At 39.5% G+C, this 17,005-nt stretch overlaps 1 protein-coding gene across 1 annotated transcript in view; it reads right to left on the reverse strand.

Annotated features, from left to right (window-relative positions):
- Positions 1-5,922: 5,922 nt before the first annotated feature.
- Positions 5,923-17,005, reverse strand: part of IQCM (IQ motif containing M) — a gene marked incomplete at both ends in the record, with an annotated part of 107,195 nt that continues 96,112 nt past the window's right edge. Inside the window, 3 exon segments of the mRNA XM_082315043.1 lie at positions 5,923-5,985; positions 5,987-6,046; positions 6,050-6,060. Coding sequence (XP_082171169.1) covers positions 5,923-5,985; positions 5,987-6,046; positions 6,050-6,060 — 134 coding nt within the window.

The raw sequence follows: 17,005 nt of genomic DNA on the forward strand, positions 1-17,005 counted from the left end.
CTCAGGGCAGGAAGGCATAGGTCCCGACTGCAGCTCAGGTCCAGAATTCACCTCTCACTGCAAAGAATTTGGTCCATGAGGAGCATGCCATGCTTCTTATAAATGGGGTATATATACTCTTGATAACGCAGTATAACAATAGGTCCAAATACTACCAACTGCTGCACTTTAAGAAGTCATAAAAGAGTTGTAAAAACAATTGAAATGCCAGTTCGCTCAGGGCATTGCACGTAATCGGTGTGTCACCCAAACAAATGTGTTTGTCATTAAACGAACGGATTTTCACTGGTGAATTAGCAAATTCGTTGATAACATCATGTTCATTTTCATACACGAGTGTAACACAGGGTGACCAGGTGGTTTCTAAATGGAGGTTTATGAACACTCACTAAAATACTTAGGCTGTAATACCAGTTGTTGATCTGAGGGATTTCTGTTGACTTCTGCAGAAAGAAGGAAGAAAAAAGATGGATCCAGGCATCAGTCCTTATAAACACAGTTTAAACAATGTGATTTCACAGTTGCTTAAAAGTCACGGAGCAGCTGCGTTGAAATTGTAAAATCTGCAGTTTTATTATGCCAATGACTTTCTATTGGCCTCAGTCATAAAATAACATACTCCTCACTGAAGTTCTCTGCTAAACAAAAAACACATCCAGACTGAGTAAAAATCAAACTCAGACAAGCAAAAAACAATTTGGCCTTCATCTTGCTGGGCTCGATTGGTCCAATAATAAACAATTTTATTTTTCTTCCTCACTGCTACTCCTACTGATAATTACCTTATTCCCAATGGAGAAAATGAAGCACGGAAAAGTAGCTATTGCTGAGAGGAATTTACAAATAGTACTTCGTCCTCCTGTAGGAGTTAACGGCATGCTGAAATTTTTCTAACTTTTTCTGCTACTATTTTTGTACAAATTTCAAATTTGCCAACTGCAAAAGAGGATCTGCTGAGGAGGTTTCTCTCCAGCAGAGAAGACAAGCGAGTCCTAATCATTCACTACTGCTTGGGAATTCAGGTGATGGCTTTCAAACAAATTATTGTTTCTAGAGTAATAACTATTTTTAGCCTACATCTTCTGTGCCCATGTTAGAGGGTACATTAAGGTCTAGTGTACTGTCTACTTTAGGCAGAATAAAAATAGGTTCTAAATATAGCACTTGAACGCAAAATAGATGTTCCAGATAATACTTCAGGCAGTGAAACTACTACAACACTGTACTGCTCATAGGTATGTCAGGGAATCGGGGAAAACAGCCCTTTTCTTGATTTCTGTGATGACAGGTAATGTTTGAATCACATACTTCAAAACAAGGAAGACCTAGGTAGGAATATTGCCCTTTGCTCATTTAAAAATAATGTTCTAAATCTGATTTCTTTGTGCTTTTTAGCCTCGATTTTCTAATATTGGATGTGTTTTTTTCATGCTTTGTACTCTCTGATCACAGTGACTTGTCAAATATTTGAAGGACTGCATGCCAGGATAGATGGGGTACAAAGCCTTCTTGAGGAGTCTGTAAACAATCTACTATGATTTGCATCAAATTATACTTGTATGGGATTGAGTCCGTTAATTTTGTATTTGTAATGGTATTTACCAGCCATATGACAGGATAAAAGATAACATGGTACACTGCAGCTATGATCAGAGTATCAAATATTGAATCAGTAGGAAGCCCCAAAAGACATTCTAATTATCCATTTACATTTCTTAGATTTAATTCAGTCTGTTGTTATGCATACCCTTAGATTTAGAAAACAGTGAATATTAATCTTCTGAAAGTATAAATAAAATTGATCTCTGTGGACATTATCTGATGACTCATCTGTTGGACTATGTAGAAATTCAGTTACTATCAAATAAATTTTATTTTTGGAACAGCTACAGCTAATGCAGTCATCATGCTGACAATGTGTACCATTTAACCTTAGGGCTTATATTAATTTTACAGTGGAACTAAAACCATAGGCCACGATCATTTAATAGACTACCTAGGTACACAAGCATTGAGCGGAATCTAGATTTTTATGCACTCAAAAGGACACCAAATTGCTACTGTTCAGCTTTCAGGGTTAGTAGCCTATTGAATTGGAAAGGGCCTTTCATACCTCTCAGAGATAAGATTTCAGATTGCTTGCAAACTCAGCCTGATCCTCTTAAACTATTTCTGGTTTTATATTTGGGCGGCAATGGCAAGTGGATTATCTCATTCAGGTCAGCAAAAATTATTCAGCCTTCTATCCGAATCCCACCTTGACCTTCCACTTCAAAACTAGCACTCAAAGACAGAGAGCACCATACAAGTCTCTGCTTTGAGACCCACATCACAGACGAGTTACACTCCCTCAAGCATCATAAATCTGCACTGTAAAAAAACCTGACATCTAACAAAATTGAATTTTTTTTAATTATCTGATGCAATGTGTCACACAGATTCCCAGGCAGTTCACACCTCCTAGATCTGTTGTTTCAGGTATGTGGAAACACGACTATGAATGCATTAATTCTCTGAAAATTAGTAACTGATGTGTTTCTTACAAAGCCAGGGTTTACAATACCAAAGGTGGCAACTGGGAAGAAATGCTGGTAGGGTGCACCACCATGTGTCTCCATTCGATCTCTGTACAGATGGAAAAGGAGGTGATCACAAGGAGCGCAGGATGATTCCTGGAAAGCTGGGATAAATCACACAGAAGATGATTTAGAGCATTCTGGTGCTGGAAATTGATGCTTCACTGCATTGCCTTCTGGATTCTCCATTAGCCATACAGGCAACCAAGGTTCTAATTTAAGTACCCAATCTCTCACATACTGTATTTATTTATATTTGGCATGTAAATTCTCTTGGGCAAAAATACTGAGCCCAGCTTACATAGACTGTGATAAAAGGCATAGATTCACCCCAATTTATTTTTTTTTTTAAATTCAGTAAAGCTTCCAAAAATTCTGGATGGTAAAAAATTGCCAATGATGGTAATAATAAAACCACAGTTTTAGTAACAATAATAGTTTTCAGGTAAACTGGATGTTCTGAAATTTCCATATCTTTATCAGAAATGCTGTATGATTTGCCTTCCCTAAAACAAGTCAGACATATCTTAGCCAAAGCATGCTTTGGTTTCATTTTGAAATGTAACATTTCACGGAATTAATCTCTCTTTTGTCTTTTATTTTCAATAATCAAAGAAAAAAGCCATTATACAGCAATGGACTGTAGAGCAGACTGTTATCTAATGCAGTGAAACACAATGTGTGATTTGTGTTTTCTTTAACTGATTTAAATCACAGCTGAATTGCAAATCCCTGCTTGTCAGAGAGAATGTAAAATCTGGGCAGCTCTAGAGTTCTAGTAAACCTGAACATTGACCTTGCACATGTTTTCTTTCCCTTTTTGAATGCTCATGAACTTAATTTGAGTGTAAGTGTTTCAAGGATCAGTCTGAAACAGTGTTTTTGAACTTAGCTGGGTCATAGGAACTTTCTCAGCACTCTATTCTAATTTGCAGTTTTGCTATAATAAAAGCCCCAAATATATTGCTACTGTCTAGACATTTTATCTGAAACAAGTGTCCTTCGTAGTCTCAGAGGACTTTTCTATTTTATTTCCAGTAAATCAAAGTCTATGAAGAGCTTTGGTTCTTATTAAGACATACCCTTCACAGTCCAGCGACTGCCAACAGAGGCAAGCCATTGACAGTTCATTTACATATAAGTGATGACTTCCATCAGGTAGTTGGCTCAAAAATACAATGGACATTTAGAGCATATCCAATATTTCTTGTTCTTTGATGAGCATCAAGTGCCAATTTATACATAGAAACCGACTATTGGAAAGTGAAGGCTTCTCTTCACTGACCTTACACTGACTTTTGCAGATCTGGAGTGACATATTGTCATTCCACTAAACACAAGTTCATTCCTCCAAAGAGGCACGTAGAGCAAGCTGGTATCAAGAAACATCAAAACAACTGCAAGTTTCATGGAAAAATGCCCTGGCCACATTCATCGGTAGTGCAAGTCACTGCATTTACTGCAAAGCAGCCAGCAAGGTCTCGAATCAGGGGTGGAGGGCCGATCCCCGCAACGCCACAGCACCTGGGCCAGGCAACGCGGAGGTGTAGGGGCTGCTGCTCCCTCGAGCACAGCTGGACCAACAGCCACACTCTCCCCTGGGGCTGGAAGGACTGGGGAGAGGGGGCAGCCGCCTGCTGAGGGTAACCTGGATGCTACCCCTAACAGTGCATGCTAATGGATTCACAGCTGGAACAAATACAGCTTCACAAGGCAGAGGGAGGTGACCGGCCTGCTGTAGGCTGCAGCTGGCTCCGGCAAACACCAAACAGGGTTCCGTCCTTGATGTGGTTTCGCCCTTGGGCGCTATGGTGAGTAGAGGAGTGGAGGAACCCGTGGTGAACCGTACCCAAAGTTCTGGCAGTGATAACAGATGATGGACATGCACTCGCTGTCTGGAGAGGATAAGGGAGAGCAAACCACTAAGGTTAATGTTTGTTACTTTGCTTAGGGTGTTCGTTATCGGAAAGCATTATTTACAAGGTCAAGAGCACAGCATTTTTAGAAAATAATAGAAATATAATAATAGAAAATTGTAGTTAATAATAAAAAATAATAGGAAAAAGAAATAATAGAAAATAATAATAATTAAAATATTGAAAAAGACTGAAACAGGCAAAGGGGAACACAGGTACCCTCCTTCTAGCAGCTGGACGGACCCAGGGTACATGTCCTGGAGCAGCATCTATTCAGAAAATTATTTTTTACATTTGTGTTAAAAAGGATGAAGGAAAGGAGAGAAGAAGCCTTTCGAGTACCCTACTATTTCCACTGAGAGAAAACAGGCAGAATCCATGCAGCAGCAGAAGCAAATGCTTCAACTCTTCTCCAAATTTTCCTATGCACCCAGGTTACCCTCAAAGCTGCAGCATCAGTTGTTCATCTGTAAGATGCTTATGCCTTCAAACTAATCAGCAGGAGGGTGGTTAGCTGATAACCTGATAGGTCATTTTTAATCTCAGAAATTATAATCGATTGACTTCCTTCTGCCAGATGCTTAAGTATCTTGTTTTGGCAGAAGGGGCATGAACAGCTGGGGATGGACAGTTGGAAACTCCTAAAGGACATCAGCTGGCAGTGGATAGACACTTCTCCCTAAGCAGCACATTTATTTTAGAGGGTCCCCATTGCCTCTCGCCTCCAGGTGGGCTGGATGCTGAACCAGCTGCTGGTGTGCCTGTGCAGCAATGGGGAAGAAAACTCTGTGAAAATAATTTCCCTTAACGATTTTCTTGCATCAGTTGTCAGCTGTGCTTAGAGGACAAAAGAAACAGGCCCTGCCTGCAATCCTCAAGACTTGCGTCCATGTTGCACAACCGATTTATGCCAGTTTCAGGGACAGAGGTACCACTGCACCCACTGAGAAAAATTAGAGGTGCCATTTACTCTTTTAGGCCCCAAATTCTGAAATGTTTACTGAATTTTTTACTGAAGGATGTTGCCTCTCCATTTACAGGAAGACTGTCAGAATAAAGATTTGTCCTTTAGACAGGTTAAAGAAAAAAGACCTAAAAAAAGAAACCCACTGGCTTATATGTTGCCCTGGGAAGATTACTGGTTGGTACAATTTTACATTTTTCTTATCAATTGACTATATCATAGTGTTTTGATCTTTGAATCCATTATGTACATTGCACACTGATTCACCCTATCATATGCAAATTGATACATATGTTTTAAAAAATGGTCTAAAATTTTGTGACTTACTGGATTTTCACATCTATTTTTATGTCCTCATTAAGGAGGTCTTCAACATGAAGGAGTCTTGTGTCCTGCTTACTCTCAGATGTAATATTCTTTCCCTACAAAAGAGTGTCTCTACACTGGAACTTGATTTCTAAAGACTTCACCAGCTATTTTTCATGCAGTGGCACCAGAAATCCTGATCAGAGAGGTGATTTTCTTTTCCATTCACTCATTGAAGAAGTTGCTAATGCAGCTGACACTTGAAAATCAGCTTTCTTTGACTTTCAACGGGAAAATGCTGCAATTAAAAATAAACATTTATTAATGAGGAGTATATCAGAAATTTAATAATTAGAAGTTTGACAACAAAGACCAATAACATTTCAACACTAAAAAACTCAAATTCTACATTCTTGGGAGAAGACAGATAAATGTCTTTTCCCAGCTGAGATTATTCAGAAAACCTAGGATGAATTTCCAGACTGTTTCACAGAGATCAAGCTCATATTCTAAATAAACAAATTATTAGCCAGAGTGACTTGACCTGACTGTTTACAGAACCAGGTTGTATTTGCAAGCAAAGCTCAATTCAAGTGTCCAAGTAAGATGGGAAATTCCTAAGTTATTCCTAATTTCAATTACTGGATTCCCCTAAGTCAGCAAGTTTGCAGGTCATGTAGAACTGTTTTCTGTGTGATCAAAGAGAAATTACCGCTGTTTTGGATTACTCTCAATTCTTGATAAAACTTTTCTTTTTTAATTTATAAGCCTCATAACACATCCTTAATTTGGCCATGCTATAACATACAGTTTTTTAGTTTCAGCATTTGCTAACACAGTTGCTCAGTAACATTTTTTATTTTTTAGAAAGGGAAAAGTTGAGCCAGATATGTAAAATGCAATCCTTACAAAAAGAGAAATGGCCATTTTTAACATTTTATAAAGCAAAATAATGGAAAAGGAAGATATTTACCATGTGGTCCTGTAACTCCAGGAATCTCCCTATTTTATTTATTCTGGCCTGAAGTGGGGCCTTGTTTTGGTGTGCAGTAGAGGAATGTGAGAGCTTGTTTAAGAAATTTTTCTGACCCTGACCAAGCCAAGGAAGAAAAATATCACCAGCACATGACAAGAGGAAAGACTTATTAGCACCCATCAAGAGGGAAGAAAAATAGGACCAAAAATACACTCCTATACATCAGCCAGTCATACCTATGGAAGGATATAAAAGTTGACAGAGAATCTCCTAAGTACTAACACTTTACTTTCCCAAAGCCAAACACTTTTTCATAATCTTTATGTCCCCTGGAGAAACACTCCTAAAATGCGAGTGAAATGGGAGTGCTAGGGAGCCAGGTATGACTGCATCAGGCACGCAAGGTCATGCTTCGCATGCTTTGCCAAGAATAGAAAAATATGTATTTTTACAATCAAAAGGTAAGTTCACGGTAGGAGGAGGAAGAAATACTGCTTTCTGTACTGCATTCATAAAGCAGCCCCTTACCAACTCAGCTTGTTGCACAGAAGTGCCTCAGTAAATACTCATTTGAAAATAGGACCAACACCATCCAGAGCTATGTTCTTGGTACGTATTTTGGCTTGCTTTAAAGTAAAATAAAATAACATATATTTAGCTTTAAAATGGCACATATTTGGCACAGTTTTGATGAATAGGAGTTTACCATGTGGATATTACTTTCTACAGAAAATAGACTATTCAAAAGAAATAACAAGAGCAGGATGCTTTCTAATATGTTCCAAAAGTAGAGAAAACAAACACACACACAGAGAGACAAACAAACAAACAAACAAAGGACTTCGTTCCGCAAATACTTTCACACGTGAGAAAACAGCACTTCGCTGCCTCCACGCCAGTTGTTATTTTTGCAGGGAGGACCGATTCACTTCTGACAAGACTAGGATTAATGCCATCAGAGTAACAGGTAGTCAAATGACTTCCACAGATGTAAAACAATTTTTTCTTTTTCTTTTAGAATGATCTGTCATTAATACAATGGAGGATTCAAATGATGCACACAGACACACGCATGCACACCCCCATTTCGTGCATTTAACCAGTACCACACCTTTGAAGAAGGTTGTGTCAACAAGTCCCACAAATCCCATTATTGCTGATGGTGAACTTGCAAGGTGAGATCGGCAGGAGGCTTTGTGTAGCAGACAGACTTTGTGGGGTAGGTTAGGGACTGGCAGAAAATGAAGACCTGTTAAAGAGTTTTCCTTCCTGCATCACTCTGGTCAACACAGCCAACACCATTTTGGCCACTGTGCTACTCCTGCTGTGTCTTGATGTCAAACATGTTCCTTTTGAATCCTCTTAAAAGATTATTTGCACCTTTAACATTCTGACTGAGCAATGCAGTCCTCAGTGATGGTCTCCAACTGGAAAATGCAACTGGAATCACTGAGAATAATTATAAAGAGTATAGAAAGAAACAATTGCCAAGAACATTTATATTATGATTTCAAAGTCTAACCAAGCTTCTCCTCCATCAGTAGTGAAAACAAGGAGACAGGAGGAGAATAACAACAGAAGGGATAAGAAAGACAAGCAGCTGGAAGAAATAAGCAGGAAGCCCCAGAATGGAAACTCTCTTGGCAGGATCTGTGGAAAATAGACCCATATCCTTCGAGCTGAAATGTATGAAACAATCCATTACCAAATAAAGATTTAAATAATACACATATTTAAACTTTGCTATTACCTATTCTGCTCAAGTAAAGAAAAAAAATGGGCATTTAATAGTTTAGAGAACAGTCTAAATAAGAAGGGTCAAGTGAATTTGATTTCTTCCTCTGCATGGTACGTGTGGTCTCTTCAGGTTTTGCACATGGATACTGTCTCACCAAAACTCTCCTTGTTGGATAGAGTACTTGTGGCTTCTCAAAGTCTCATGAGCACTGAGCTGTGTCAGAAGTGGGACTGGGTAATGGGAAGTACAGGAAACAACGCCAGAAGTATTTCATTAAAAAAAACCCAAGAACCAGCATGTTGTTAAACCAACAAAAAACTGACCACACAAAGTATCCTTCACAATTACTCCTCAAGATACGCATAGAGCAGAAAAACAAAAAGCTGTTGCAAACCAGCTCTCCAAGATAAATCCATGCTATCTAAAAATTAAATTGTGTTCACACATGAAGCTGTACAAGTATACTGCAGAGCGGAGGCAGCCACTTTACAACTTCTTACTGACACGTTGCAATGAGATACTGATAGTGGGTATTTTTCCTGTGGGAAAAAAAATTAGGAAAGTCTAAACCAGATCAATTAAGTGGATTGGTTTTGACATGTCCATTCCTGCAACTGTTCATTGCTTTTGATAAATGCCTTGAACACACTTTGTGACTGTGGTAGTTCACTGTAACAGATTGCCTCAGTCATCTGCCTCAGTTTCCTCATCTTGAAAATTAGGATAATACTGAACCCTTTTGCAACCATTAATTATCTACTATTTTTTTTAAAGCTATAGAAAAATTATGTATTACTTGGTGTTAAAAGGGCAGCAGCAAATACACATGTTACGTTGATCAGTATCAGAGGTACAGCAGCCTAACTGACCCTGGACAAAGTTAGCCCAAACTGAATAAAGGCAGAATTGTATGACTTTGTCACATCATCAGCTGCAAATCTAACCACAAGTTCTAGTCACAGAGGAAAGATTAAGAATCACAAATGATTCTTAAGGGAAAGCATTTTTAGGTAGTATCACAAATACAGGTTTTGCATAGCTGGCCACTGAAAACTGCTGAAATTGAAGATGGAATCAAGCATGACCTGGAACACTGGAAGGTAAAATAAACAGGGTCAGTTTGGAAACTTCCACGAGAAGGAAGCTATAGGCTGAAATCTTGAGTGATACCTTTCTTGAGCTTCCTGGCTAATTCTTGTTAGCATGAATGAACCATATTTAAGTTGCTTTTCAATTTTAAGATATTATGTGCATTAGAGAAGCATAAGTCACCTTGCCTGTTTAGATGGATGCTATTGCATCCGTTTACTGCATTAGACATTAAAAGTAGTTATAGTCGTTAAAAAGGACTATGAAGACATGCCATTTTGTTTTTGAACCACTGGTGTTCTTGTAACTACTTAGGATCATAACTATTTGTTTTTATAACTATTTATTTTTATAACAAAAATAATTTCTTGGTTTTTTTCTTTTTTACTTCTTTCCTTTTTCACTTCAGCTCTTTGCAGAAGCAATGGAGCTATAAAAACAGCCTCAGTCCTATGCTGGCTCAAGTTAGCAGCAATATTGTAACATAAGTTTCTGTTGAAAAAAATTCATTAAAAGCAAAGATGACAGCTTGACTTTCAGATCACAGGCAGAGTTACAGGGCTGGCATGTAAAGAAAAAAAATCGTAATCTTATTGGATATGGAATTCTCTGAGATAATAAATACGGAAACCTGTAATGACATTTTCGGTCAGTCTCCTGAAAATAACTAATAATGAGATAGTCTGCTGTTTCACAACCTTGGCTGCAATTTACAGTTATACATAGGCAGATTTCCCAACTCACCACACCGGCAACACAAATAAAAAGTGAGATGTACAGAGGGATGTGAACAATGGGAAAAAGCAAATAATTCTATCAGAAATGCAGAGATGGGTGAGTATTAGAAAACTTAGACCTTTCTTCTACTCTTGTGAGCTAAATTTGGGGTTGAGGAGAGCTGACCCTCACCCATGAGGAACGGCATTGCCCCACAGAGGGTCAGGGGAAAGTCTGCCAGACCATGGAGACGCAGCCTCACCTTGACTTCAGAGCAGCACCAATGACGAAAAATTCAGGAGCGTTGCCTGCCTCCAATGAAAAAAAGGTTCCTCTACCTTAAGCATGTCTTTTAAAGTTGGAAAATCCAATGTAACAGCACTTGGAGAAAGGCAACTGGAGTGACCCGAGTCTCTGAAAGCTCCTGAGAGACAAATATGGTAATTTTAGAGGCAGCTTATACTTAATACTATAAACCAATTCCAAATTCACAAAGTGTGAGTACGTACAGTGTTATGTATGTGACATAAAGTCATGGGATCCTCTTAAAATATGATTTTATGATTCTAGGACCTCTTAAAACACATGCAGTTGAGTACCAGTCTCTCTCTGCCCAGTTCCCCCAGCGGGTCCAGTGATTACTATGTATATAAGACTGCATTATGATCTAACAGCTTGGAAAAGCTGGTGTCTCAAATCATTCATTATTATTTTAAATCCAGAAGCCCAAAAGCTAGAAGAATGCAATTTTGAAATGAGTAGAAGAGACAAAAGACAGCAACAAACAATAAAAGACAAACAATACTGAAATATTAGCTAAGTTACAATCTTGAAAATGTTCTATACTATTTTCTTTACATATAATATGAAGCTGATTCATCATATCTCCATTAGCACTTCCCATATCTTAGCTACAGTATATCTATGCTGATATGGGATTGTGTTCTGCACGTTATGGCTGGTTATATATTTCTCAAAAGTTAATCCACTTTGAAATTTATTAAGCAGTAAAACTAAAATTCTATTAACCTTAATGGGATTTACACAAGGGGATTCACACTTAATATGGATGCAACACTGATGCTTAAAACTGTTGCCAGGAAAAAAAGACAGGCTTAGTGTAGTTAAAGCAAAGCCATCACATCTTCTATTTATGTAGTCCTTCACAAGGGTAATCCTCTGTGTATTAAGGAGAGAAGAAAAAGCTACAGACTGGTTAGTATTCAAGCTTCTCAGATGCCAAGTGAGATAACTGCATTTGCCAATAAAGGGTGGTCTTACTGTTGTGGGACTAATAAACATTGGTAGAAGGATGGGAAGGCATTATCTTCAGTTTTCTTATGAGTCCTGAAAGTGCTATTGCTCACATTTTCTACTGTATAATGCTGTACACTAACACTGCTGTTGGAATACGTTCCCTGTAATATAATATACATGTAATACAATGAATACAAATTCACATTCTCCCTGTACCAGCCATTCCTCACAAGCAAACTAAAGTAAAACTCCTCAGATTTTTCTCAAGAGAATATTCATGTCTATTGTTTCTGGGGTAAAATTAATTGTGGACTAGCCTCTAAATCATCTAGTTAACACATGGGAGATGACTGACTTCATTTAGAAAGGCTGAGTAAGTTCTGAGTATGTGTATGAATCCTGAATTCAGTTTTCCAAGAAGAAATTTCTTGGGTGCAAAGTACCAAAATGTGAGATTGCTGAAGAGCTGAGATTTCAATGGGAGAGAACAGGAGGCCCTGACTTTTGTTCAAAGGGGACCACTTAATGGTGGTATGAACCCACTAACAGTTTCAGTACTGGCTGCCAATGCAGAACATGCCAGCTTCTCGTCAGAGCATATACGCACTTGTTGATGGCCTAGATTGCGTGGGCAGGCGAAGTGCCTGTGTCGTGGGTCAGGTCTCCATTCACTTGCTGCCCTTGCAGACGAGCACTCAGGATCCCACCAAACTCCTTTAATACTAAATTTAATACATAGTCCCACGTTGGATATGAACGGCAAGTAGTTCCCCACAGTGGCTGCACTCTCCAGCCAGGGGTTAGAAATAGTGTCTACACACCTATCTGGTTCAGAAAAGCAGATTAGCCATCCCACAGAGCTTTCTCTTGAACACTCTAACATGCAGGTTGAGAAAACTGAATACCTCTGAACATTTAAGCCATAGTCCCTTGCAGTGCACTGAACTTCACACTAAGATCATTGCAACAAATACTGCATTGCTCAACTTGTATTTCCATTTTTTGTAGTGATATTGAGGGTTATTTTACATTCAAATGCTATCTGTCTTGAATTAATGAGGATAAGAAGCACGCAGTACATTGCTACATATTTTCAGTAGCCCTTATGTTGTTTTCACCCTGTGAATGTTCTTGAGGGGAAATATACCACAAGAAAAGACATATATGAAAGGAAAAAGTAGTTATACTGAGTTCTCTCTCCCTTCCTACTCATATATCTGTCTTTATTCTTTCTGCAAAATATCCACATGGCTGATGGGCCACATGAGAAAGGATGGAGAGAAATATTGAGCAAGAAAAAAAAAAAATTGAAAAGGTTTATTTCCCTTAAAAAACTGTGCAGAAAATGGAGACCAGGCACCATATTTCTTTCCTAATATTCTAAATTCTTTACTGTCTCCAATCCTATTCAGTGAGGACACAGCCACTGCATCTGTACTTCCTTGCTAATTTATCATGCTACACCATGCCCCAGTAAACAACTTTCCCAAATGTCCAGATCAGGCATCAGTCTGGATCAACACATATCCAGTCATAATTCCGTGCTGCTAAACCCCACATACCAGGAAACGGAGGTGCAAACAGGTTGGTGCACATGGATGCAGGAATTCAGAAGACCGATAACCTGGACAAGCACAGATAGGACATCTGTCAGCTGGCTGTCCAAGACCAGTTTATTTTCTGCTTTATTTCCTGGTTCATCAGTCATGTTTATACATATGTGTGTGTGTGTGTGTGCGCGCGTGCGTGTGTAACATCCACACATCCACACATATATATGCATATATGTAAGTATATATATATACACATATATATACGATCTTTTCTTCTTAAGTTTGTACCTATATTACCCTCAAATATACAATTAAATTATTATAAGCTTCACTGTATTATTTAAGATACTGCTTACAAGATTCTATACATTTCATTGCATCCCTTTTAAAATAAATTCATTAAATTATTTTTACATAGCATTCCAATTAATTTTAATTGAATATTCAGCCTTAATGGAATTTATATTCAACAGATTTCTGCAATCTGTCCAAGACTGTTTGCTAAAGAACAATATTATTTCTACTGCTGCATTTGAAGCAAGAATTCATTGAACTCTGAGAAACAGAGAAAATTAGGATTTCACAACAGAATATTACATCACGTCCTCATACCACGCTCCTGAAACATGCAAACATACACACACATCTGGGAAGCTGTTGCTATAAAATCTCATGCCAATAATCCTTACTCAGCCTTTAGTCAAATTCCACCCATTCAACAAAGTTCATAATTTCCTGAAAAGTCAACATTTTCTTTCAGAGAAAGTGGCCAGGGAGTCAGGTGATGAAATAGAAATGCTGAAATAAAAATGCTAAATCAAGAATTTAAGAGAGAATGCATACTACTCAATTAAATCCCTTTGCATTTTTTTCCATTTTGCCAAGACGTATTTTTCAATAGTTTTTATATCTGGGAGCAAAAATCTCCTCATCAGTTGAAAGCCCATACATAGTTAGCAACAAACACATCTTTTGTCCTATAAGAATTTACTATTTTATCTTGGGAAAACAACACTTAAATCTTCTGTCAGAATTAACTGACCTATATGAATAACTATAAATAAAAATATTTTATGCTTTTGGGGCTTCTAAATTTTATTGTTGTCTGTATTTTCAGCTCTCATAGATATAAAAATTTATCTAGAATAATTCTGCTCTGAGAAGCTATGAAAATTAAACACTATGATCTGTACATTCATGACATCAGACATCCACGTGCAAACTGCAGAGATTTGTGGCAATTACTTCTATCTTTCCCGATCTTTCCAGAGCAAGTGAAGAAAAGGCAGCACAGTACAAAGCCTCCTTTTTTCTTTAGGGCTGTTATTACTAGTTGATGGAAAGTTGTCTTCAGAATTACTATGATGGTTATAAGCCATGCATGGATGCAATGCAACCGACTAAAAATACATTTGACTGGGTTTCCTTGTTAAATCACAGTAACTCTCTCCTCTTGATGCACTTTGATTATTTGAGCTGACCTCAAATACTGTTCCATTTATGGTCTGTATTTAGCCCTATAAATAGGGTAGTTAAAATAATTTCTATACAAAATCTGTAGAGATATTTAGGATCCTTCCCTATTAACAGGAAAAACAGAAGGTAATGTTATTTGAGGAAAGGGGACAGTCACTGGAAATGCAAATCAGACAGTTAAGTCAGATGCTCACTTCCATGAGCAAGTGCATTTTTCCCCTCTGTCATGCCCCGGTATTTACTGTATCCTGGGCACATCCTCCAACCCTCAAAAAGTACATTGAGAGTAGAAACTGAGTTTTTCCACTCATCGTTATTGAGGAAGCCTCCTGAAACCTTTACTTCGTCCTTGCCAAAGGCGCAGCAGGGAGCCCACTTCTTTCAGGACCATCACTATATTTTGAAGCATTTCTTTTTCAATTTTCTTGGCAGCTCACAGAATCAAGAACGGTTGAGGTTGGAAAGGACCCCTGCAGGTCATCTTGTCCAGCCCCCCTGCTCAAGCAGGGCCACCTACAGCAGGCTGCCCAGGATCATGTCCAGGTGACTTTTAAGTATCTCCGAGGACACAGACTCCACAACCTCTCAGGGAAGCCTGTGCCAGTGCTCAGTCACCCTCACAGTAAGGAAGTGTTTCCGGATGTTCAGATAGCACCTGCTGTGTTTCCGTTTGTGCCCATTGCCTCTTATTCTATTACCTTCCCAGGAATCAAGGTAAGGCTGGCCAGCCTGTAGTCCCTGGGTCCTCCTTCTTGCCCTTTTTGAAAACAAGAGTGACATTTGCTTTCCTCCAGCCCTCAGGAACTTCTTCCAATTGCCATGATCATTCAAAGATAATCGAGTGGTCTTGCAATGACATCAGACACTCTGTCAGCACTTGTGGGTGTATCCCATCAGGACCCATAGACTGACGTATGCCCAGGTTGCTTAAGAATTTCCATACCTGATCCTCTTCCACCAAGGGTACGTCTTCCTTGCTCCAGACTTTCCCCGCGATCACCAGGACCTTGCATGTGTGAAGGCCGTTCTTGCTAGTAAAGACTGAGGCAAAGAACACATTCAGTACCTCAGCCTTTTCCATGTCCTGTGTCACCAGGTCTGCCCCATTCAGCAGTGGGTCCATGTTTTCCCTAGTCTTCCTTTTGCTACTTACGTACTTGTAGCAGCCCTTCATGCTGCCTTTGACATCCCTCATGAGATCCAGCTCCAGGTGGCCTTTGACTTTCCTCCCCTGCATACTTGGACAGTGTCTCTATATTCCTCCCAGATTGCCTGTCCCTGCTTCCACCTTCTCTATACTTTCTTTTTGTGTTTGAGCTTGGCCAGGAGCTCCTTGCTTATTCATGCAGGCCTCCTGGCATTTTTCCTTGACTTTCTGCTCTTTGGGATGGACTGCTCTTGAGGTTGGTGCAGGTGATTCTTGAATATCAACCAGCTTTCTTGGACTCCTCTTTCCTCTAGTGACATATCCCATAGGACTCTTTCAAGCAGTTCCCTGAAGGGGTTAAGTCTGCTCTTCTGAAGTCCAGAATTGAGATCTTGTTTTTTTGCCCTGCTCTCTCTTCTCCGGTTCCTAAACTCCACCATTTCTTAGTCACTGCAGCCGAGGCTGCCTTTGACCTTCGCATCCTCAGCAAGCCCTTCCTTGTTTCTAAGTATGAGGTCCAGCAGACCACCTCCCCTCATTGGTTCTTCTATCGATTTGTCAAGAAGTTGTCATCAATGGTCTCCTAGAATCTCCTTTTGCCCTGCTTTGTTGGCCCTCGGGCAGATATTGGAGTGGTTAAAATCCCCCATGAGGACCAGGGTCTTTGAATGCAAGGCTACTTCCAGCTTTCTCTAGAAGGCCTCATCTACTTGTTCTTCCTGATGAGGCAGCCTATAGCAGACATCCACTACAACGTCTCCCATCCCCATAAGCTCTCAGTTGGCTCATCACCCATCCCCAGGCAGAGCTCCATGCACTCCACCTACTTTCTCACATAAAGACCAACTCTGCCCTCTCATCTTCCCAGCCTGTCCTTCCTAAAGAGCCTGTATCGCTCCATTGCAGCACTTCAGTCATGCGAGTCATCCCACCATGTCTCCATCACCCCAACAAGATCACAGCCCTGCACCTGCATACAGATCTCCAATTCATCATGCTCATTCCCCAGACTGCATGTGTTAGTGTACAGGCACCTCAGAGAGGCACCCTGGCATGTGGATTCCCAGAAAGGGTCAGGGAGGGGTATCCCCATAATTGTGCCTTGCAGGCACTTCCTTCCATACATGAAAATGCTTGAGATGACTCTGCTTAAGCCCTGTTTTGTTGATTATGTTTTCCCTTCGTTCACGTCACCCCAGGCCCTTGCAGAAGACCCAAGCAGCACAGTACCCCTTTTTTACATAGGCGCTGAGTAAAAAGTCCCAAAGCCTCTGGTAAGGACATTGCCAA

Source organism: Platalea leucorodia, assembly GCF_965183815.1.
Source record: "Platalea leucorodia genome assembly, chromosome: 6".
NCBI classification, from domain to species: domain Eukaryota; kingdom Metazoa; phylum Chordata; class Aves; order Pelecaniformes; family Threskiornithidae; genus Platalea; species Platalea leucorodia.